The 25114-nt window shown below is 44.8% G+C and overlaps 1 protein-coding gene across 1 annotated transcript; it reads left to right on the top strand.

Moving 5' to 3' along the window:
• The first annotated feature begins 734 nt into the window (after nt 1–734).
• c2cd3 (C2 domain containing 3 centriole elongation regulator) lies at nt 735–25005 on the top strand. The gene is made up of 35 exons (XM_084143092.1): nt 735–889; nt 1448–1717; nt 1824–1981; nt 2133–2335; nt 2436–2602; nt 2719–2851; nt 3098–3250; nt 3900–4038; nt 4266–4381; nt 4502–4705; nt 5107–5216; nt 5420–5538; nt 8652–8783; nt 9024–9267; nt 9380–9624; nt 10007–10158; nt 10303–10546; nt 10705–10888; nt 12666–12849; nt 13178–13350; nt 13497–13629; nt 14404–14578; nt 14682–14775; nt 15092–15172; nt 15283–15930; nt 16173–16514; nt 16733–16871; nt 17555–17619; nt 17746–17951; nt 18174–18307; nt 18591–18737; nt 18901–19097; nt 19334–20234; nt 20404–20512; nt 23756–25005. Exons 1-35 carry the CDS (start codon nt 838–840, stop codon nt 23888–23890), a joined length of 6888 nt encoding a protein of 2295 aa, XP_083999218.1. The 5' UTR covers nt 735–837; the 3' UTR covers nt 23891–25005.
• The last annotated feature ends 109 nt before the right edge of the window (nt 25006–25114 follow it).

Raw genomic sequence — 25114 nt, forward strand, 5'->3', positions numbered from 1 at the left:
TCAACCTACAACGACCAGAAGAACACACTGTATTGTAGAGAAGTAAAATGGTATATGTTGCAACCAATGTCTGGTAGATCAAGTGGAAATAAACTAGAGTAATGGGATATTAAAATGTGGATCTTTGATGCCATGTGGCACCAGAACTTTATATCAGTAGGCTACTGTGTACAACGGGGGTGGCTACTGGGTGCATGTGTGCAGGGTTTTGTTCCAGCCCCGCTCTAGCCTCTAGCACAGGCGTATTCAAATCTTACCCTACAAAGTCTGTACTACTGCTGTTTTTTTGTTCTACTTAATATGAATTGCACCCACCTGGTGTCCCAGGTCTAAATCAGTCCCTGATTAGAGTGGAAGCATGAAAAAAAGCAGTAGAACTGGCTTCAAGGTCCAGATTTGAATTTGAGGGCTCTAGCACATCTGGATTTACGTATAAGCTGCTCATCAAGATCTTGAATTGCTGAATTGTGTGTTACCGCAGGGTTTGGAACAAAAGCCTGCAAACCCAGTAGCCACAAAGAATTGAAGACTAGGATTTGTGAACGTTGATTTTAATTTCACCCTTTATGATGATGGTGGATCTGATACATTACAGTATTGTACAGAACAGGGCTGCTCTCTGGTGGTGACTGGTGCTGGTGATGAGAGGTTGGGGAGTCCCAATGACTCAACTTCCCACAGTGCACCACGGGACAACAGCGGCAGTCTTTAGATTAGAGGCGGGACTGGGGAAAGTTAACGAACGTTGTTGCTCAGGGCCAGTTTGCACTGACAACTTGTTTACAGAATGTAATTTAGGCTTAATATTGTCAAAAATATCACATTGATTGGTAAGGAATGAAGACAAAAAAATTGAAGTCTGCCAAAATTGGAAGCAACAGGAAGAAAGGTAGCTAGCTACGACTAGTAACGTCAATCTCAGTAGCTAGCTAACGTTAGCGAGCTGTGTGGTGACTGGTGGAAAATGTAGATTCTCATTTGAAGCTGCTTACTGCTAACTAGTTAGTTGCATGCTAATTAAATGGATATAGTGAATACTTGCTAATTGATGGACCTAGTAGCTAAGCCAATTTATGTCGCTTGTTTGTTGCTGCTAGCTAGCTCTGGTCCATCGCGCGAAAACAACAGTTAACGTTACCTGCTGTACTGATTGTGTTTAGTAACTTCAACTGGCTCCATATACTTTTGTAACACACCAAAGTAAAGATGTTTCTAGGGTGCTGAATGACTTTTCTTAGTATGAACAGGGTGTCATTTCTCCAAAATACGAAATAAACGACTTTTTACCGCCAGACAGCCTTTTGTCCAGGCGCATGCGTCGTATTGCAGATCCGACTCATGCACGTTGACCAGAGCTAGTAATTATTTTTTAAACAAGTAGTATAAACTACTTTTACGATATAAAGTAACATCATGTAAGGTACATTGACAATATTTTGTTTCGCAGTCCCCAGTGATGTGTCCCCCTCCACAAGCCTCCCTCCTCTGGTTGAGGGTCAGCTGCGATGCTTTCTACGAGTGACAGTAAGCAGAGTTTTATGGACAGTCCCCAAGCCTTTCCCGACAACTTTTATCAGATTGCGCTGGTGGGGAGAGTCGTCCATTGGGACCCAGTTCAAACCACGGGATGCGTCACAAACGGCACAGAAGACCGTGAAGTCCACAGCTCGCTTTCCCATCCGATGTGGACCGAAGCAGTTCACATCCTACTTAACAGGTAACTCTTGCATGCATGGTATGCCACATTGTGTGATCCAAGCTGGCTTCAAAATATTCAAATGACCTGATGTTGATTTTCCCTAAATGTGTTGTCTGTATTACAGATATGGGCTCTCTGGTGCTGGAGGTGCTGACAAAGCCAGAACACCTGCCAATTGCTCGTGCTCAGGTTGCTGGGATTTCTCGTCTCTCTCTGTCACACTCCATCAGTGGGTTCTTCACTCTGGTGTCTCCAACGTCTGAGAAGCTTGGAGAATTACAGGTAGGGAGGCAGCAACCCAATTGAAAATGTGTTATTTAATTCTGATAGATGCTTTGTGGTTTATCTTGCGTTTCCCAAATTCTCTGTTAAAAGGCATCTGTGAATTGGATGAGTCTATATACAGATTGTTCTTGATTAACCTTTTTTCCAGGTATCGCTTGCTCTGGAGGCCCTGACTGAAACATACGACAGCAGCTGCTCAGTTCCCACCACAGACATGAGTATCGAAACGGCTGTGTCTGCATTCGGGTCCACATTGAAGCCAGCATCTCAGCCAAACATTCTGGTGGTGCCCTCCTTGTCCAGACCACTCTCTGTCAACAGTGGGAAAGAATCAGGGAGCAATACGCCAAGGTAGACATAGTCTACCTAATCTTATAGACCTACTTTCTGTTCAAGCAGCTTCTCTCTCTCGTTTTTCAGTGATGCTTTCATGCTTTTGTAATATTTTCAGAGGGAAAGACCATTTGTACTTCCAAAATGCCAGGACGGAAAAAAAGACTGACGTGGCACTTGAGAACCAAAAGCCAACATATAGTAGATCTCAACATGGACAGGGAGTGGCAAATCCCACAGTGCAGGAATCGCCTCACGGACAGGCTGCCAACGACATACTCTCAGGTTGTAGCCTACTACAGCATCAGGATGTACATACTGTAAAAGGGATCATATATTTGTACAATAGAGAAACTGTCTATCTTCTGCTAACATCCCTACTGTATCCTTTCCTGTTTTAGTTCTTTTAGAGCGTGGAAGCAAGCTTAGAAATGCCATGGTGGTATCAGCTTTAAAGTCTGACATGAACACTGAACTGGCTTTAAAAGACACTCCTCTACCTCTTCCAAAGGACAACATAGGAGCACCACCAATGTTAGTATTAAACTGAGATCAGGGGCCATATGTTTCAAGCTTCTCAGAATACATAGGAGTGCTGATTTAAGATCAGTTTTGCCCTTTAAATCATAAGGCATGAGACTACATGGATAGGGGGGATCTGATCCTACATCAGTGCACATACTCTGAGATGCTTGATACATATGGCTCCAGGCCTTTTAAAAATCTCTCTCATAGATGTATGAATGGCTTAGGGAACTCGTCTTGTTTTTGTTTCTCTAGGCCGTCCATTCCTCCCTGTGGAAGGCTACTGCAGAACATTCTGCATGCTGACTCCAATCTCCTGCAGTCTCCCCACAGTCCCCCAGACTACCTCAGCCCAGACTGTACTGCTGCTGACACTGAGAACAGGGCAGTGGATCTGCTGCTGGGCAGGTAGCCTTACCTTACCCCCATCTTAGCATATGAAGAAACAAACAAAACTGTGTCTTTACCTAGTAACTCTACCCACATGTACATATTACCTCGACTAACCGGTGCCCCCGCACATTATAATATAATAATATAATATAATAATATAATATAATAATAATATAATATGCCATTTAGCAGACGCTTTTATCCAAAGCGACTTACAGTCATGCGTGCATACATTTTTTGTGTATGGGTGGTCCCGGGGATCGAACCCACTACCTTGGCGTTACAAGCGCCGTGCTCTACCAGCTGAGCTACAGAGGACCACATTGACTCTGTACCGGTACCCCCTGTATATAGCCTCCCTACTGTTATTTTAATTTACTGCTGCTCTTCAATTATTTTTATTTTTTATTTTTTACTTATCTATTTTTTACTTATCTATTTTTTACTTAACACTTTTTTTCTTAAAACTGCATTGTTGGTTAAGGGCTTGTAAGTAAGCATTTCACTGTAAGGTCTACACCTGTTGTATTCGGCGCTTGTGGCAAATAACATTTGATTTGATTTAATTGGTATCAAGTTGGTTATACGTTGTAGCTGTATAAGTAACTGTGCAGTATAGTTGTATAAGTAACTATGTGTGTTGTGTTCTCTCTCCTCTTGTTAGTTTGAACGGATCTGCTCTCCCTATCTGGGATGGAGAGGGCTCTCCTCCTGATTCTTTCCTCAGTGTGTATGGAGACAGTGAACTCAATGACCCACAGTATGACCAGAGCCTGCTAGAGAACCTCTTCTACAAAGCTCCTGTGAGTGTCTGCCATTAGTCAGTAACGCTAGTCCTCTGTTTACCAAGGAAACAATAGGTGGCCATCTGCACTTTTTTATAGTCCTTAATACAAAATGTTGTCAGTTATAGGTGCATAAGTTTGAAAAAGCAGGATCATGGAAAATATGATATTACATATTACCATAGATGTTTACGTTGGCAATACTGTAGCCTTTAGGGTCACTATTTTACCTCTGTGTCCTTCAGATGTGTAACAACGGTCCAAGTGATGACGACAAGGCTGGTCCTTCTCCAAAGAAGAATCTCAAGAAGAGTGGTGATGGTGAAGAGCTGAGGCACTCTGGTCCAAAGAAAAGTGGAGGGTCAGTTATCCTCATTTCTGCTGTTGTCTCTACTGGTGTCTCTGTCTTTACTTTCTAAAGATATATTGAAGATTTCAAAATGTCGTAAGTCATTGTACAGTAATGAACCTTCTATGTCAGCCTGGACTTAGAAGATGTGCAGAATCCAGGGACTGAGGATATGCTTCCTGGGCTGAGTATGGATCAGCTCACTGTCCTAGGTGGGGTTCGGTTGGCCAGAGTGGTGATCCACTCCCTGACTGTGCCTCCAGACAGCACCACCACCACACCTAGGAAGATCTCTGGCAAAGGGAAACCTCCTCGACCCCTCTCTTCTAAGAAATGGTATGCACCATAATGAAACATGCCAATGGGCACATTCGTTTTGCATCACTTGGTTCCCTGGCTGAGTGGAGATTTCACTTTAGGATGCAAAGCTAACACGCCCAATGTTTAATATGTTTGTCTCGCCTTTTGTTTGATTACCATTATAATACAGAAGTCCTATGTCCTAATAGGGGCGGCAGGTAGCTTAGTGGTTAAGAGCGTTGTGCCAGTAACCGAAAGGTCGCTGGTTCTAATCCCCGAGCCGACTAGGTGAAAAATCTGTCGATGTGCCCTTGAGCAAGGCACTTAACCCTAATTGCTCCTGTAAGTCGCTCTGGATAAGAGCGTCTGCTAAATGACCAATTTATTTATTTTATTCTATGTCTGCTCCTGCTACATGTCAGTCTCTCTTTTCATAGCTCCTATTTTGTGGAGTACCTGTTCCCCGTAGCTTCCAGCAGGCATGATCCTAGTCAGGCCATGGCAGCAGAGGTGACACAAGTCTTCTCTAGTAAAGTTACAGGAGGAGGTAAGACTTTTCACATTGTCAAAGATTGTGTCCCTTATGGCACCCTATTCCCTATATAGTGCACTACTTTTGGTGCCATTTAGGACGCATGCCCATTTCTTTAGCATTATCAGAGAGTTTGATATTACATTTTGTATTGTGCATTATTAGGAATGATAACATGAAGGTTTTGTTAAAGATGTCTGTCTCACTCTGCATTGTAGTGGTGAACTTCCAGCGGCGAGGTGTGTTTCCTGTCCACTTCAGTGGGTCAACTATTAAGCAGTGGTGGGGAACAGAACTCTCATTTAACATCTACTCCAGGAAAAGCTCCCAGAAGAAAGTATGTGGACACTTGTATGACAACAAAAATCGACTCTCTTTTATGTTTTATTGTACAGTAACCAAGTCTCTGTGCTGCTTTACCAAAGTTATGTGCAGTGCATTCGGAAGGTATTCAGACCCCTTGACTTTTACAGCCTTATTCTAAAATGGATTTAAAAAATATACACTACCATTCAAAAGTTTGGGGTCACTTAGAAATGTCCTTGTTTTCGAAAGAAAAGCATTTTTTTTGTCCATTAAAATAACATCAAATTGATCAGAAATACAGTGTAGACATTGTTAATGTTGTAAATGGCTATTGTAGCTGGAAACGGCTGATTTGTAATGGAATATCTACATAGAGGCCCATTATCTACAGAGGCCCATTATCAGCAACCATCAGTCCTGTGTTCCAATGGCACGTTGTTTGCTAATCCAAGTTTATCATTTTAAAAGGCTAACTGATCATTAGAAAACCCTTTTGCAATTATGTTAGCACAGCTGAAAACTGTTGTGCTGATTTAAAGAAGCAATAAAACTGGCCGCCTTGAGACTAGTTGAGTATCTGGAGCATCAGCAATTGTGGGTTCGATTACAGCCTCAAAATTGCCAGAAACAAATAACTTTCTTCTGAAACTCGTCAGTCTATTCTTGTTTTGAGGAATGAAGGCTATTCCATGCGAGAAATTGCCAAGAAACTGAAGATCTCGTACAACGCTGTGTACTACTCCCTTCACAGAACAGCGCAAACTGTCTCTAACCAGAATAGAAAGAGGAGTGGGAGGCCCCGGTGCACAACTGAGCGAGAGGACAAATACATTAGTGTCTAGTTTGAGAAACAGATGCCTCACAGGTCCTCAACTGGCAGCTTCATTAAATAGTACCCGCAAAACACCAGTCTCAACGTCAACAGTGAAGAGGCGACTCTGGGATGCTGACCTTCTAGGCAGAGTTGCAAAGAAAAAGCCATATCTCAGACTGGCCAATAAAAATAAAAGATTAAGATGGGCAAAAGAACAGACTGGACAGAGGAAGATTGGAAAAAAGTGTTATGGACAGACAAATCGAAGTTTGAGGTGTTCGGATCACAAAGAAGAACATTTGTGAGACGCAGACCAAATGAAAAGATGCTGGAGGAGTGCTTGATGCCATCTGTCAAGCATGGTGGAGGCAATGTGATGGTCTGGGGGTGCTTTCGTGGTGGTAAAGTGGGAGATTTGTACAGGGTAAAAGGGATCTTGAAGAAGGAAGGCTATCACTCCATTTTGCAACGCCATGCAACGCCTCGTACAACGCTGTGTACTACTCCCTTCACAGAACAGCGCAAACTGTCTCTAACCAGAATAGAAAGAGGAGTGGGAGGCCCCGGTGCACAACTAAGCGAGAGGACAAATACATTAGTGTCTAGTTTGAGAAACAGATGCCTCACAGGTCCTCAACTGGCAGCTTCATTAAATAGTACCCGCAAAACAACAGTCTCAACGTCAACAGTGAAGAGGCGACTCCAGGATGCTGACCTAGGCAGAGATACCAAAAACTACTCCTATGTAGATATTCCATTAAAAATCAGCCGTTTCCAGCTACAATAGCCATTTACAACATTAACAATGTGTACACTGTATTTCGGATCAATTTGATGTTATTTTAATGGACAACAAATTTGCTTTTCTTTCGAAAACAAGGACATTTCTAAGTGACCTCAAACTTTTGAACAGTAGTGTATATCCTCATCAATCTACACACAATACCCCATAATGACAAAGCGAACAGTTTTTTTTTTTTAGAAATTATTGCAAACAAAACAGAAATACCTTATTTACATAAGTATTCAGACCCTTTGCTATGAGACTTGAAACTGAGCTCAGGTGCATCCTGTTTCCATTGATCATCCTTGAGATGTTTCTACAACCTGATTGGAGTCTAGCTGTGGTAAATTCAATTTGTTGGACAAGATTTTGAAAGGCACACACCTGTCTATATAAGGTCCCACAGTTGACAGTGCATGTCAGAGCAAAAACCAAGCCATGAGGTCGAAGGAATTGTCCGTAGAGCTCCGAGACAGGATTGTGTCGAGGCACAGATCTGGGGAAGGATACCAAAAACTTTCTGCAGCTTCGAAGGTCCCCAAGAACACAGAGGCCTCCATCATTCTTAAATGGAAGACGTTTGGAACCACCAAGACTCTTCCTAGAGCTGGCCTCCCGGCCAAACTGAGCAATTGGGGGAGAAGGGCCTTGGTCAGGGAGGTGACCAAGAGCCCGATGGTCACTCTGACAGACCATGAGAAACAAGATTCTCTGTTCTGATGAAACCAAGATTGAACTCTTTGGCCTGAATGCCAAGCGTCACGTCTGGAGGAAACCTGGCACCATCCCTACATTGAAGCATGGTGGTGGCAGCATCATGCTGTGGTGATGTTTTTCAGCGGCAGGGACTGGGAGACTAATCAGGATCGAAGGAAAGATAAACGGAGCAAAGTACAGAGGGATCCTTGATGAAAACCTGCTCCAGAGCACTCAGCACCTCAGACTGGGGCGAAGGTTCACCTTCCAACAGGACAATGACCCTAAGCACACAGCCAAGACAACGCAGGAGTGGCTTCGTGACAAGTCTCTGAATGTCCTTGAGTGGCCCAGCCAGAGCCCGGACTTGAACCCGATTTGAACATCTCTGGTGAGACCTGAAAATAGCTGTGCAGCGACACTCCCCATCCAACCTGACAGAGCTTGAGAGGATCTGCAGAGAAGAATGGGAGAAACTCCACAAATACAGGTGTGCCAAGCTTGTAGCATCATACCCAAGAAGACTCGAGGCTGTAATCGCTGCCAAAAGTGCTTCAACAAAGTACTGAGTAAAGGGTCTGAATACTTATGTAAATGTGATATTTCTAATTTGTATTACATTAGCAAAAATGTCTTTAAAAAACAGTTTTTGCTTTGTCTTTATGGGGTATTGTGTGTAGATTGATGTGGAGAAAAAACAAACAATGTAATCAATTTTAGAATAAGGCTGTAACGTAATAAAATGTCAAGGGGTCTGAATTCTTTCCGAATGCACTGTATGTATAGATAGTATATAGATGGTATATTGCACCTGAATGCTCATGGATGTGTTCTGTGTTGTGTTCTGTAGCCTATAGCCATTGGCAAGGCTGTGTTCCCACTCCGATGTCTTCTGCAGAGGGAACAGCTGAGTCAGACTATCATTCTCCCTGTCCAGAGTCTGCAGGGGACTGGTGAGAGCCAGGACATCGGCTCCCTCAAGGTGAGCCTGCCTGCCACTGTCCACCATTTTGTGTACATCCCAAATGGCACCCTATTCCCTTTATAGTGCCATACTTTTGATCAGGGCCCATAGGGATTAGGGTTACATAGGGAATAGGGTACCATTTGGGACACTGCCTTTGTTACGTTCATCATATTTAGGAGGTTGTTGACATGTTGTTGAGTGTAGTGTTGGAATATTACTCATTATCTCAATAAATCTCCCTCTTTGTTTCTCCAGGTGTCACTTGAATTGGCTGCAGACAACAAAGATTTCTCATCAGCCAATGGTCAAAGGTCAGCTGGAGCTGGTTCCAGAGCCCCCTCCCGTGCCCTGACCAGTCCCCAGAGAGATGCTAGCCCCTCCAGGGTGGACATGACGACCATTAGGCCTCAGCATCAGGACACAAGAGGGGAGGATATCCCTCTATCTACTGTTACTAATAGAGATTCCAGGACGGGAAAAAGACCTGTGGCCCCTCAAGGTCAGTAAAGGAAGAGAACATGCTCAACTCAAATCCTCGTGTGTAAACAAATAAAAGGAGTACTAGGAACCAAAAATCAGTCACATAAATATTTTTCTTATTTCCCCACAAGGTCCCTCACCTCTCACCAGCCTCCAGACATCTCCTCACAGACCTCAGGCCTATCAGGTGGTGGTGGAGGAGGACAGTGAGGTGCTGCTGCATGCTTTGCTCATGGTGCCTAATGGAAAGGACTTTAACTGTGGACCCATGCAGGCTCCTAATGTCTACCTGAACTGTAAGCTCTTTGGCCAGGATGAGACGTCCAGATCAGTGACCAGCTGGGGCCAGACAAACCCCTCGTTCAACTTTGTACAGGTAACTGAAGGAACAGATAATTTTATACCCTGTCAGTGTGATGCAGCTAAGGGCAGAGGAGGCTGGTGGGGTGAGCTATAGGAGGACGGGCTCATTGTAATGGCTGGAATGGTCTAAATGGAACGGAGTCAAACATGTCGTTTCCATATGTTTGATACCGTTCCATTGATTCCATTCCAGCCATTACAGTGAGCCCGTCCTCCTATAGCTCCTCCTACCGTCCTCCACTGGCTAAGGGTATTTATAACACAGGCAATGAAAACACCTCCCAAATGGGCCCTCAGCCTAGTCAAAAGTAGTGCACTATAAAGGGAATAGGGTGCCCTTATAATGTGATTCTATCTGCTTGTTAGATGTTGAGTTTAAATACTGTGTTTCTCAGGTGGCTCCTGTGGCCTTGACCTCGAGGCTGTTGGATAGGATGAGGAACAATGTGATGGTGATTGAGGTTTGGCAGAGAGCAGGAAGCTCAGGGCAGGATCGGCTCCTAGGGCTGGTCAAACTACCCCTCCACCAGTTCTACATGTCCTTCAGGTGAGGGAAGGGTTTCAAAAAGAATATATTGTTATAACTCACCCTTTGTACTGTATATAAATAAATCATATAATACCTGTTATTATGGAAACAACTACTCAATGCAATGTGTTTTTGGTTGATTCATTCTTCTTTGTTTTTCAGAGACCCCAAGATTTCCCACCTTCTGCTGCAAGCTCAGTACCCAGTGTTAGGGGTGGACAGCTACATGCCAGTCATTGACGTGTTTTCAGGCATTATCAAGGGCAACCTCCGGGTGCTTCTAGCCATGGGCCTATCTGGCCAAATAGTATCTCTGCAGCGTATGCGGGAGGAAGAACTTGACTCTGTGTCTCATCTCCCAAGACCTGCCCATTTGCTGGATCACCAACCACATAAGGAACAAAATGTTATTAACTATTCTTTTTTTTTTTGTCTTTAAAATGTTGTTTTTAATCAAGTTGTTTCAGGATTTCGCTGCTCAATGTTATTCATACAAGTCCAGGATTTCAGGTTAAATTCAATTACAGAGGTCCTTGTAACAGTTTGATCCTTGTTATCCTCCAGGTGAAGCTGTCTCCCGAGGAGTCTATGAGAGAGCACCTATTTGTGGTGAAAGTGGAGAGCGTGAAGGGGCTGACACCACTACAGTCTACAGTCTGGGGGGAGGCTGACTGTTATGTCCAGTACACCTTCCCTACTCAGGAGGAGCCTCCTGCTCAAAGTCTGGACCCAAATCTTTTAGAGTGCAGTAAGCAAATAGCTCATGTTTACATTTCTTGTCTTTGTCTGTGTCCCACCATACAGTGAGGGGGGAAAAGTATTTGATCTCCTGCTGATTTTGTACGTTTGCCCACTGACAAAGAAATGATCAGTCTATAATTTTAATGGTAGGTTTATTTGAACAGTGAGAGGCAAAAAAACGCATGTCAAAAATGTTATAAATTAATTTGCATTTTAATGAGGGAAATAAGTATTTGACCCCTCTGCAAAACATGACTTAGTACTTGGTGGCAAAACCCTTGTTGGCAATCACAGAGGTCAGACGTTTCCTGTAGTTGGCCACCAGGTTTGCACACATCTCAGGAGGGATTTTGTCCCACTCCTCTTTGCAGATCTTCTCCAAGTCATTAAGGTTTCGAGGCTGACGTTTGGCAACTCTGGGATTAAGGTCTGGAGACTCAAAGACCTTAATGTGCTTCTTCTTGAGCCACTCCTTTGTTGCCTTGGCCGTGTGTTTTGGGTCATTGTCATGCTGGAATACCCATCCACGACCCATTTTCAAGGCCCTGGCTGAGGGAAGGAGGTTCTCACCCAAGATTTGACGGTACATGGCCCCGTCCATCGTCCCTTTGATGCAGTGAAGTTGTCCTGTCCCCTTAGCAGAAAAACACCCCCAAAGCATAATGTTTCCACCTCCATGTTTGACGGTGGGGATGGTGTTCTTGGGGTCATAGGCAGCATTCCTCCTCCTCCAAACACGGCGAGTTGAGTTGATGCCAAAGAGCTCAATTTTGGTCTCATCTGACCACAACACTTTCACCCAGTTCTCCTCTGAATCATTCAGATGTTCATTGGCAAACCAGACAGGCCTGTATATGTGCTTTCTTGAGCAGGGGGACCTTGCGGGCGCTGCAGGATTTCAGTCCTTCACAGCGTAGTGTGTTACCAATTGTTTTCTTGGTGACTATGGTCCCAGCTGCCTTGAGATCATTGACAAGATCCTCCCGTGTAGTTCTGGGCTGATTCCTCACCGTTCTCATGATCATTGCAACTCCACGAGGTGAGATCTTGCATGGAGCCTCAGGCCGAGGGAGATTGACAGTTATTTTGTGTTTCTTCCATTTGCGAATAATCGCACCAACTGTTGTCACCTTCTCACCAAGCTGCTTGGCGATGGTCTTGTAGCCCATTCCAGCCTTGTGTAGGTCTACAATCTTGTCCCTGACATCCTTGGAGAGCTCTTTGGTCTTGGCCATGGTGGAGAGTTAAGAATCTGATTGATTGATTGCTTCTGTGGACAAGTGTCTTTTATACAGGTAACAAGGTGAGATTAGGAGCACTCCCTTTAAGAGTGTGCTCCTAATCTCAGCTCGTTACCTGTATAAAAGACACCAGGGAGCCAGAAATCTTTCTGATTGAGAGGGGGTCAAATACTTATTTCCCTCATTAAAATGCAAATCAATTTATAACATTTTTTACATGCGTTTTTCTGGATTTTTTTGTTGTTATTCTGTCTCTCATTGTTCAAATAAACCTACCATTAAAATTATAGACTGATCATTTCTTTGTCAGTGGGCAAACGTACAAAATCAGCAGGGGATCAAATACTTTTTTCCCCTCACTGTATACCCTATATAGTGCACTGCGTTTGACCAGGGCCCTTTGTCTCAATGTTATAATAGTTAGCACTGCACTAATATGTTTCTTGTTCTAGCCTTGAATACACATTTATCACGTTTGACATGAGGGTTTGAGGTTGTCTGTTTGTCCTCTGCTAATGTACTGTCCGTTTCTCTCCTCTCTAGGTGTGAATCTGAGGCAGTTCCGTACCACCACTACCCTGTGTGTTCCTGACCCAGTGTTTGGCCACAGTGAGAGCCATGTGCTGCTGGCTCCTGTAGGAGTCCCAGTCCAGAGACTGCTCCTCAGCTCCTTCTCCAGCCAGGGACTGACCAACGGAGGAGGCATCCTGTTTGAAGTGTGGTGCAGGTCAGTTTGTGAGCCCTGTTCAAAAGTAGTGCACTATATAAGGAATAGTGTGCCATTTGGGACATCATCTGTGATGTCTTTCCTGACCACTAGAGGCCAGTATACACAATGTAACATTGTTTTTGCCTTGTCCAGATCTGTTTCTGTTCTTGTCAACTCAATTGCTGTCATTGTCAAGCCATGTTTGGCATGACAATGAGTGACAAGTTGACATGATAGCACAAACAGATTGGCACTCAAGCTTCCATTGTTTATTTTAGACTTCACTTTAACACTTTAACACAATTTAGTGGTGGCTTAATATAATTTATTTGACCCACCTTTGCAGGTACTATTACCCAAATGTCCGCGACCAGCTGGTGGCTAAAGGGATGCTGCCCCTGTCCAAGCTGTGTGCCATGGTGACCATGCAGAGACAACAGCCCACTGAAGCCCAGGTCTTCTCCCTTCCGCTGATGCCCAGGACTGACAGCCCTGCTGGACGCCAACCTCAGCCCTCAGGTAACACACACGCACACCGTTTATCAAAGGCACTCCTTTTGGCAATGCTATACTGTAGTTACAGAACCTGAAATCAAGACACTTTTCAGATTTCTTACATTTGTTCAGTATTTGATCAGTTAACTTTGTTGTATGTACTCTCCAAGGATTGCTTGATGTGTATGTTCATTACAAACAACGTCCGTTGAGCTCTGATGTAAGGAGGGGGGCGGTTGTCTCTCGGGTGGTGACCATGGTGGTTCAGGTGCACAGGGCAGCAGGACTACAGGCAGCAGCAAGGTACCTCCATGTCTCCCTCTCTATTCCAATCATCTCTATTCTGAATATTTTGTTTAATTTTAACTTTATTTTAAACAGGGATGACGTATTGAGACCTAGGTCTCTTTTCCAAGTACGCCCTGTTAAATACAATATAAATAAATACACATTATACCCCCCTCACACACACATTAAAATACAAAAACACAGTCATGGTGAGCACAAATAAAACTTCACAAATCACCCAGAAAACAGTTACATTCCTCCACAAATAAGTTCACAATCAATACTTTAAATTGCCCGAACGGCACCAGACCATCAAGATTAAATGTATTTTTAATTTTGTTCAAGAAATACAGTGAATTAAAACTAAAAGCAGATTTTCCTAGCTCAGTGGAGAACCTAGGAACCTTGAGTTAACCAATCCTGTGAATGGGTTAGGCAACTCAAGTGTCTATACTTCAACAGCAAAATTAGATAAGACGGAAGTTTATGAAGTAGGGCCTTGTAAATAAAAAAGGAGTAAGTCCAGCCAACGTTTTGATGCAGTGATGAGTATGAAAACTGTCACCTTTAACAAAACGAAGGGCACTATGGTAGATGGCATCCAAAGGTTTAAGAGTAGTAGGAGCTGCACTATGATAAATATTCACTGCATTTCAATCAAATTTGTTTTATAAAGCCCTTTTTATATCAGCAGTTGTCACAAAGTGCTTTACAGTAACCCGGCCTAGTGCTTTACAATACATTTGCATTCACACTCAATTTGTTTCTAACAAACATACACTCCTACAGGGCTTTGTCAGAGCAAGATGAAATGTTCCAGTACTATGCTGATGTTGGGGTGAACGTGTACGTTACTGCCCAGCTCTCCTTCCTGCCTGAGAGTGAGAGGCGCAGTACCCGTGTGTCCGCCAGGACCTTCTGCCCAGAGTTTGACCACCACACCGAGTTCCCCTGTGAACTGCAGGTGATGGAGCTCACAAGATGTAGATGAATGCTTGTATTGTTGTCACACATGTTTTCCTATGGAACAATAAAACATGAATGAATTCATTCATTGGTTCATGCAGGTCCAGAGGGGCTCTGGGGAGACCTGCAGCCTGGCTGAGCTCCTGCAGGAGGCCACAGCTGTCTTCACTGTCTGGAATAGAGACAGTCGCAAGGGTGAGGAAGCAGCTTCAATGGGGTTTAGTCATACAATCAGAATACTGTCTGCATGAATTATTTTATTTATAAATGTATTTATTGGGTGCAATTGTAAACAAAAGCCATATCAGACATTAATATATCCAATTGACAATCATTGGTTCACTGCAGCTCAAGTACTCGATCCTACAAGTTGTATATTAACGTCAATTGTTACAAGGAAATGTTATTATACAATGTAATTTCACCGTTTGCTCATCTTCCTAATGTAACACTGATGGAAACTTGATCCAATGTGATTTATGTATTTATGCATTTTGTTTTATTACTGCAGTGATGGTCAGCCCAAGATCAAAGAATACTCTGTTGGGTACAGTGAGAATTCAGCTGGCTGATCTCATCCATAAAAGAACAGGTCCAGTATGCTGTGTAATACAGTCAGTCAGTGCTGTTATAAGGTCAGTGGGACAGTCTTTACCAACCAACAGACTGCTTAACAGTACAGTATGTGTTGTGAATTCCCAGGTATCAGTGGGTGGTTTGGAGTGTCTCTGCCTCAGGACCTGACCTCATCTCCCAGACATCACATATTCGTGGGCGGCCTGGACGTCTCCATCTACTTTGCCCACCATGCAGATAGAGAGAGGGTCATCACTGCCGCCCGGGGCCTGGGCTGGGAGGTGGGCAGGGAGGAGGGGGTGGAGGAGGAGGAAGAGGAGCCACCCAACGAGGGAGAGGCGTGGGCTGAGACTCGGAGGACCGTGTCCCTCACCGTGTCTATGCCCAGAGCCTGGCTGCCTGTCCACTGTCTCCTCCTGCCTGGACACAGCGAGCTGCAGCGCTCCACCTACTGCTACTTTAGATATAAACTCTACGACGGAGAGGCCTTCTGCTCCCAGCTCAGACACCCTGGTCTGTCTGTGGAGGAGGATGGAGGTGGAGGGGAGGAGGGCCTGGCCACGGTGGCCTTCAGAGGAAGCAGGACAGTGGAGCTGAGGAGCAGCCAGCCCCTGCTGTGGTACCTCCGGGAGGAGAAGCTGGAGGTGCAGGTGTGGGTGGCCTTTGGGAAGGTCAGGAGACCTAGGCCTCATGACATGGACCGGCTGGTGGGCTCAGCCTTTGTGGACCTCTCCTCCCTGGCCAAGATGGCAAGGCACAAGCTGAATCTCAGTGGTACGTAATACTAATAATACATTTAATAAAAAATAATACATTTTATTTGCTCCTTTCAAGATACTCAAGGACACTAGCAGAGTTAAATAGAAAAAAAGTACTAAATAGCACAGTATTGATATAACTAACAGTCAATGACGACCTCGAACTAATCAATGACTATCTAGCCTTTGTAAATGCTATGTTGTAATATAATGTTACATAAGGGTCGTCAGTAACACACCTGTGTTTTGTTTGTGTAGGTGTGTACCCCCTGTTCAGGCGCTCCGCCCCAGATCTGAGTGGAGCTGCTCTGAGGGTTCACATCACCCTGACCCCTGGATCCCTCCCAGAGGAGCAGACACCTGGAGGAGGGGACAGCCAGGACCAGGAGGACTGTGACAGCCAGAGAGAGGAGGAGGAGGAGGGAGGGCAGGGAGGCCCCTCATCCACAGCAGCTGTGTCCAGACAGTCTGGAACACCCAGCAGGCACCAGACCAAGTCCTCCATGAGTGTAGAGCCTTCACAGCCCTGTGAGGTCAGCATGGAGGACACTTTCACTGTCACCATCACTGTGGACAGAGCCATGCACCTCAGTCTTAAAGGTACACATAGGCTACTTCCCAAATGGCATCCTATTCCCTATTTAGTGCACTACTTTTGACTATTGTGTAGGGCTCTGATCAAAAGTAGTTCACTATATAGGGAATAGGGTGCCATTTGGGACGCATCCCTTCCAGTAGGGTCATCCATTTTGATTGTTTCCTTTAACATCTTGTTGATGAGTCTGATGGTTGTGAGTGTTGTGTTGTCTCCTTGGCAGGCTGTCCTCTAGCTGAGCGTAGTGGAGGGCTGCCTAGTTGTTGTGTGTCCTACATCACGGCTGACTCTGCTGAACCAGTCACCACAGCTCTCATAGCAGACAGTCACTGCCCCGTCTGGGACCACCAGCAGGAGTGCAGGTAGACTACCTTTGTACCATCTATAGCTTACTTCAGAGTTTTAGACAACACACAGGGGTTAAAGTTCTCCGTCACTGAGATGGATTTCCGTCATATGGATTCTTTTAAAACATTTGGTCAAAACTCAGTTTAATACATGTACAAAATATCCTCTTTCCATAAAACCCTGATGGTCTCAGACAATCGATCTGAGATCGACTTGTCATGGGTAGAGCTGGGACGATAAATCAAAAATGATTAACACCAACCATACCAATCACTTTATCGCAGGCATTTAGCTGATATCGTTCATTACGATAAGTAGACTATACTAGAGAAATGTGAAGTTCGATAATAAAGGATTATTGTAATAAACTGTGGTGCACATTAATGTTATAAATGTATTGTTCTATTTATCATTATCACATCAATTCAGGCAATTTATCGCAAAATTGATTTTTTGGGGGGATATCGCCCAGCTCTGCTCATGGTATTTATTTTTGTTTTAACCCCTGCAACACATACTGTTTATGTAATATTCAGGCTTAATGGGCCCAAAGATGTAAAGGTTATCAATCCATATTAATGGTTGTTTGGATGATTATGAACAAATGTGCTGTTGAGATTATTGGAACATGCTTAGTTGAGAACACCCTCAGTCAGACCATGTCACGCTGAACTAATATACTGTTTGATAATCACAGGCTGTCAAAGCAACTTCTTCTGGATCCACAACAGTCCCTGGTGTTCAAAGTCTGGCACAAAGGAGGTACAGTGCAGCAATGTAGTAACACACAGTAATACTCTAGCTAACAGCCAACAATTCTTGAAGGGGATAAAGTTAGTGTTGTTTTAATGTTTAATGCACTTCTACATTGGTCCTGTGTCTTGTTAGATGTGGAGCGGGTGATTGGGTTTGCCTCAGTAGACCTGTCCCCTCTCCTGTCAGGCTTCCAGTCAGTGTGTGGCTGGTACAACATCACTGACTTCAATGGCCAGTGCCAGGGCCAGCTCAAAGTGTCTGTCTCCCCACTGAAGGGAGTCCAGGAGCTGCGGGGTCAGAGACAAGCTGTGTGTGAAGATGGCAACAAAGACTCCTCAGTGAGTACAGCAGTGGCTGTTACTGTTAGTCTGACCCTGAGATGAGCAAAACTGTATTAGGTTCTTCCTAAAGCAACTTAGCATTTAGTATGTAGGTAAGTAGCCTTCTCTGAGCCAGAATGGCTCATAGCAGTCACAAAAGGATTTGAGTGCATCAGTGTTTTGTACTACTTCAATATCTTTGTGGGTTTAACAGCCGTGGTGCGTGTGTTTATTTGGCAGGCTCTGTTCCAGACTCTCCCCCTCTACTACCACACCACAGCCACATACAGCAGCTTCCCCTCCCACATCAGCCGCTACACAGAGCAGAAAATCAACTCCACACCCGACCGTCTAGACAGGCTGCTGTCAGAAAGGTACTCTAGGGCTTGTCTCTCTAGCTCTGTCCCTCACAATTCTTTCTTTAACATGCAAGAAATCAGTTTCAATGAGATGCAACATAAAGTGTATGGTATCATACAAACCTACCTGAAATTCACTTTGGAGAACCACTTCAACAAATGTAATGGTGTTACCTTTTTTTCTTCCTGCTATCCCCCTCCTCCTCCTCCTCCCCCCCACTCTCCCCCTTTCTGCTCTCCCCCTAATCCTCCTGCTCTCCTTCTCCTCCTGCTCTTCCCCTCCTCCCCAATGTCTCAGGTCCAGTGAGGGTGACCGGCATGATGTGCACATGGACAAGGTGCGACTGTACCACCAGAGTCTTCATGAGGGGGGAGTGGGCCGACCCACCAGTGCTGCTGCAGGGGACGCCCATCCCTCCAGCTCTGTTCTGTTCTCAGCACTCAGGTACTGTGCCTCCATCCATAAGAATCTGGCACCCTATTCCCTATGTAGTGCACTACTTTTGACCAGGGCCCATAGGGCAGGACTGTGTTTACTGTATGCCCACACAGAAAGTGTCACCAATGTAACTTTTCAATAAGGAATATGCTTGTTGTGTTTTTTCCAGGAAAAACCTAAGTGAGTTGGATGATATCCAGAGGTACTTCAGCCGTAAACTGTCCACCCCTACCTTCCCCTCTCTGAGTGAGCAGGGCCAGGGCCAGCGCTCCAGACTGGACGAGCACAGGGACTCAGACACAGACTCCTCCCAGCTCCTCCTCAAGTCCACCCGCCTGGTAGGGGAGGCTAACAACCTCATCAGTGGTGAGATGCTCATACTTCTCCTGATTGGTCCCAAATGGCACCCTATTCCCATAGGGCTCTGTTCAAAAGTAGTGCACTATATAGGGAATAGGATCCGATTTGGGTTGCATACCTATTCAAAGGGTGTCCAAAATATGTTCCTTCATGTCTAAGTCTTGGAGATTGCCTTGTTAATACATTGTTATTATACTATTATTACAGTCAGGCCACTCAACACATCCCTTTCCTTTCTCCAGGTCTACAGGGACATCATTGCTTGGAGACAATACCTTCTAGCCCCCAAAGCAGCTCAACAACTCCCCCTGTTCCAGATGACCACCTTCTGCCTGAGGGCTCTGAAACATTCCCCCAGAGTGCTCCATGTTCCCATAAAGCATCCGGCTCCCCCCAGGAGGACTTGTCTCCTGTCCCTTCACCTGTACCATGTACGTGTCAGGAACACAGTGATTCTCAGGCTGATGAAGAGGATGACAAGGCCCCTGCATCTGAAGATGATGAAGGGGGAGGTCCCAGAGAGGAGGAGGAGGATGGAGATTATGAGGAGACAGTGGTGGAGCCCAGGCCTCTGAATGAGGTTACATCTCTAACAGACAGAACCAGCCCCTGGACCAGCCTGCTGTCAGACCCAGACCTAGCCTCTCTGGAGAGTCTGGAGGCACCAGAGGAGCACCAAGCCTCGGACTACTCCTACCAGCCCAGCCTCACCCAACAGGAGAGGGAGAGGTTAGGTCTGCAGACTGACACCCTGCAGGCTTGGAGCTTTGGTGAGCCCATAGGCAGCAGACTAGAGGAGAGGGATCAACATGTTAACTCTGAGTTCTCTCATGGACCAGACACAGACGAGGAGGAAGACACGGTTAATGATGGTGAGAGGACACTCCAAACCTCTGACCATGAGGCAGCACTACATCAGGAGTCCATCACTGCTCCTCTACATGAACAGTCCTTATTGTGTAGTGGAGAGACTGCTAGCAGGGTTCCTGTTGACAGAGATGCTCTGTCAGAGGATGAGATCCCCGGGTTGTTGTACGACACAGCTGCTTTCTCAGAAGATGACACAGAACATGTCGTTGGCATGTCTGACATATATCAGCCAGAAACATTCCTACACAGAGAAGACAACAGGAAGTCGAAACAGTATCCTTACATTGTCAGCATTGTTTTCTTACCTCTCTTTGTTATTCTAACTGTTTAGCTGAAGCTGAGTTTCATTGATATAATGTTTACAGTTTTAACATGGACCCAAGAATAAATACAGTACGTGCATGCTTGGTTTTTGCTTGTTCCTTAACTGCCTCTTGTCCAGCTCTGACCCTGTGGAGATCCCTAATTTCTTCCTCTCATCTCACCACATGGAGGCTTCTATGAGAGCTCTACGCATAGCACCCGTTTTCCCCCTGGCCTCTTCTGACCCAGTAAGTACAGTACCAGCCCTCTCCCCTCCTCTTTCTCTCTCTGCCTCAATCGCCTTTTTCTTCTGCTTATGGGATGAGCCTGAATATGCTATTATAGCAGGTTTTTGCAAGTCTAGACATGAGTAACTGAGACACAGATCAACATTTAGAGTAGTAGCAAATTATGCTGTAAGATGATCGATCGTAAGACTTATTCACTCTCGTTGCATTTTCGAGCCATGGGTTACAGAATATTGAGTCATTCATTCTATCAGGCACGTGTATGGAGCACACTGCTGACTAATAAGGAAACTGCCAGCGTTGCTCTACAGTCTTGAAATTGCCAAGTCATCATCTTCCAGTGCTAATATCCTGTCATACCAATGCTAAAGGAGGACATACACTGCTCAAAAAAATAAAGGGAACACTAAAATAACACATCCTAGATCTGAATGAATGAAATAATTTTATTAAATACTTTTTTCTTTACATAGTTGAATGTGCTGACAACAAAATCACACAAAAATTATCAATGGAAATCAAATTTATCAACCCATGGAGGTCTGGATTTGGAGTCACCCTCAAAATTAAAGTGGAAAACCACACTACAGGCTGATCCAACTTTGATGTAATGTCCTTAAAACAAGTAAAAATGAGGCTCAGTAGTGTGTGTGGCCTCCACGTGCCTGTATGACCTCCCTACAACGCCTGGGCATGCTCCTGATGAGGTGGCGGATGGTCTCCTGAGGGATCTCCTCCCAGACCTGGACTAAAGCATCCGCCAACTCCTGGACAGTCTGTGGTGCAACGTGGCGTTGGTGGATGGAGCGAGACATGATGTCCCAGATGTGCTCAATTGGATTCAGGTCTGGGGAACGGGCGGTCCATAGCATCAATGCCTTCCTCTTGCAGGAACTGCTGACACACTCCAGCCACATGAGGTCTAGCATTGTCTTGCATTAGGAGGAACCCAGGGCCAACCGCACCAGCACATGGTCTCACAAGGGGTCTGAGGATCTCATCTCGGTACCTAATGGCAGTCAGGCTACCTCTGGCGAGCACATGGAGGGCTGTGCGGCCCCCCAAAGAAATGCCACCCCACACCATGACTGACCCACCGCCAAACCGGTCATGCTGGAGGATGTTGCAGGCAGCAGAACGTTCTCCACGGCGTCTCCAGACTCTGTCACGTCTGTCACATGTGCTCAGTGTGAACCTGCTTTCATCTGTGAAGAGCACAGGGCGCCAGTGGCGAATTTGCCAATCTTGGTGTTCTCTGGCAAATGCCAAACGTCCTGCACGGTGTTGGGCTGTAAGCACAACCCCCACCTGTGGACGTCGGGCCCTCATACCACCCTCATGGACTCTGTTTCTGACCGTTTGAGCAGACACATGCACATTTGTGGCCTGCTGGAGGTCATTTTGCAGGGCTCTGGCAGTGCTCCTCCTGCTCCTCCTTGCACAAAGGCGGATGTAGCGGTCCTGCTGCTGGGTTGTTGCCCTCCTACGGCCTCCTCCACGTCTCCTGATGTACTGGCCTGTCTCCTGGTAGCGCCTCCATGCTCTGGACACTACGCTGACAGACACAGCAAACCTTCTTGCCACAGCTCGCATTGATGTGCCATCCTGGATGAGCTGCACTACCTGAGCCACTTGTGTGGGTTGTAGACTCCGTCTCATGCTACCACTAGAGTGAAAGCACCGCCAGCATTCAAAAGTGACCAAAACATCAGCCAGGAAGCATAGGAACTGAGAAGTGGTCTGTGGTCACCACCTGCGAAACCAGTCCTTTATTGGGGGTGTCTTGCTAATTGCCTATAATTTCCACCTGTTGTCTATTCCATTTGCACAACAGCATGTAAAATGTATTGTCAATCAGTGTTGCTTCCTAAGTGGACAGTTTGATTTCACAGAAATGTGATTGACTTGGAGTTACATTGTGTTGTTTAAGTGTTCCCTTTATTTTTTTGAGCAGTGTAGTTACTAGTAGGTCACTATGTGCCATTCCTCGTCCAGCTTGGCTCTAGACAAGTAAAGGGGACCAGTATAGGAGTCACACAGAGTGCACCAGTCTAGACCAGTCTAGTGACTGCACGAACTGAGCCAGTCTAGACCAGTCTAGTGACTGCACGAACTGAGCCAGTCTAGTGACTGCACGAACTGAGCCAGTCTAGTGACTGCACGAACTGAGCCAGTCTAGTGACTGCACGAACTGAGCCAGTCTAGTGACTGCACGAACTGAGCCAGTCTAGTGACTGCACGAACTGAGCCAGTCTAGTGACTGCACGAACTGAGCCAGTCTAGTGACTGCACGAACTGAGCCAGTCTAGACCAGTCTAGTGACTGCACGAACTGAGCCAGTGCAGCAGCTAATAGTATAAGAGGCCACTGCCTGCCTTAAAATATAGTTCTGGGGTGGGGGCTTTTATCATGAGAGGAACTGTCCTTTCTGCCCTGAGGATTGACCCAACTATTTAGCAGTGGGGGGGATCTCTCTCAAATTGTTTGCGTTGCTATTGAGCTAAGGAGAAAATAACCATTAGGCTCATCTCTAGAGAGAGGGAGAGACTCAGGGCGCTCCGCATGTCATTGGCTGAAATATCATAAAACAAGAACCCCTGAGTGTCTTTCTGTCTCAACGATGTGTTGAACTTTAACTGTGAGGTCACAGTCACTGGGCAGTCTGGCTATGGGAGATTTAGGTCTACTATTTGTGAGAAATCAACATTTATCATTAATAGCTCAGGAGTTGTTGTTCTAATGAGAATAATCATTCGGTTTTGTCTCATAACTCAGTTCAACAGCTTAAATAACTAAAGGGTAACTGTGGTGATAGGGAGGTATGCCTGCCTGTCCGGGCCCCTGCGTCAGACTGGCATGTATCCAGTTTCAAGAAGGGGGTGTGGAGGTGCAGTTGTTTATCACGCAATGGGACTACAGAGTTCGCAGGACATGTCAGAGAAAACTGGTTCCTGCTAGTCACTCTGTGCTAATATTAAAACAAACATCTGACCAGCCCTTTTAAGTGTAGAGCTCAGCGTGATTGATCACATATTTGTACGTATTTGACCAATGTGGGGCTGGTTCCGTTTTGATGGAGAAAGGACTGACTCATTGACACACAATGGTAGACATTTAATTATTTGCATTATCATGTTTTTTTTATCTCCATTTAAAGCTTAATGGTGAATGTTGTTTGCTTGCAAACTAAGAACAATATGCCAGTTTCTATGCTAAACAATAGATTGAATCTCATATTTACAGAAAAAGAGCTCTCTTAGACATGGGATTCTCTGTCGGCGCGTTCCTCGTCCCAGGCCCAATATACCACCGTCGTCCATGAAGAAAGAAGAGACCAAGAGAATAGCAAAGATATTTGCATCTCATTTTAAAGACTAACATTAGCACTTTCTCTAAATGCTATTTGATATTGTGTGTCGTGCTGTATATAAGGTTGAGTGTATGTTTTCTAAAGGTTTATGAATGACCACATCTTGATTACATAAGTGGCAGCTCATGGACAGTGCTTTCTAATTATGTAAAGAATATGTACATTTAATTTAAATACTGTTTTTCTATTGTTTTTATAAATTAAATGGTTTGCCAGTGTAACTGATGTTTTTTTAAATGTATTATTACTGTGTGCACCAATGATCACTGATGTGGGAGACTCCCATAGCCTTTTAAGGATTATTGTCACGGGGAAAACATTTTGTCAAGTAGTCAACAGGGTATCAAGTGTTGACACCTGCCCAGTTTAAGATTTAAGTCATTTAGCAGTTGTCCTTGTTTTTCCAACAAAGTGATGAACAGTTTGTTCTTAGTGACGTCACCTTTGTTTGGATTTCAGCAGCTGTCAGGGTTAGTGGGCTAGTGTTAGGAAATGTATGTAATAGGGCTACATTGTTCTATTCTCTGCGTCACCAGGCAGTCACACACTATTCACGAGACACTTATTTTCCTGAAACCAGGAGACTGTAGGAACTTCTGACTGAAAACATGCACTAGCTCAGGCACACAGCCTCTCAGGGACATGTATGGATTGGCTGAGTGGATGGGTGCATGGGTGTTTTAGAAAAATATATAATTATGGAGTGTTACATAGTTATTATAGTCTAATTTAGGTCAGCACTATTTCAACAAGTCTTATTGCCTTGGCTCCCTGCTGCAATGAAATTCATTGGATGTGAGACCTTTTGAGTTTAGGACAACTCTACTGTATCTTGCATATCGGTTGGTCAGTGTTACTGAAAATGACCAATTACATAATAAATGATGTATGAAAGAGTCTTGCATTTTTCCACAGATATAATTAAATGCATGTTTTTTTAAGGTTCAACAGAACATTGACTGTTGTAAACTGTGAGACTGACTGACATAATGTTGCATAATGTCTTATACTCCCAAAAGGGATACATTGATTATATTAACCTTTTGTTAACATGATTAGAATATACATTTTTGGAGTAATGTTTTTTACCAAAAAAAGGAACTAAATGCAGTTGAAAGTGTGGAATCTTGACTCATCATTTGGTTTGAATCGATATCAAAATCGGATCATTGTCATCGCATACTAGACAAATCATTGAGCCAGCCATGTGTCAACATATCTCATGTACGACA

This window comes from Coregonus lavaretus, assembly GCF_964263955.1.
Source record: "Coregonus lavaretus genome assembly, chromosome: 26".
Lineage (NCBI taxonomy): Eukaryota > Metazoa > Chordata > Actinopteri > Salmoniformes > Salmonidae > Coregonus > Coregonus lavaretus.

What these genes read in the sequence shown, in the direction of transcription:
- c2cd3 (XM_084143092.1), top strand. Translation starts at nt 838, where the DNA reads ATGAAGACAAAAAAATTGAAGTCTGCCAAAATTGGAAGCAACAGGAAG. An exon ending in AGGACATCGGCTCCCTCAAG is followed by an intron (nt 8,784 to 9,023) that starts GTGAGCCTGCCT and finishes TTGTTTCTCCAG; the next exon opens with GTGTCACTTGAATTGGCTGC. An exon ending in GGACTACAGGCAGCAGCAAG is followed by an intron (nt 13,630 to 14,403) that starts GTACCTCCATGT and finishes ACACTCCTACAG; the next exon opens with GGCTTTGTCAGAGCAAGATG.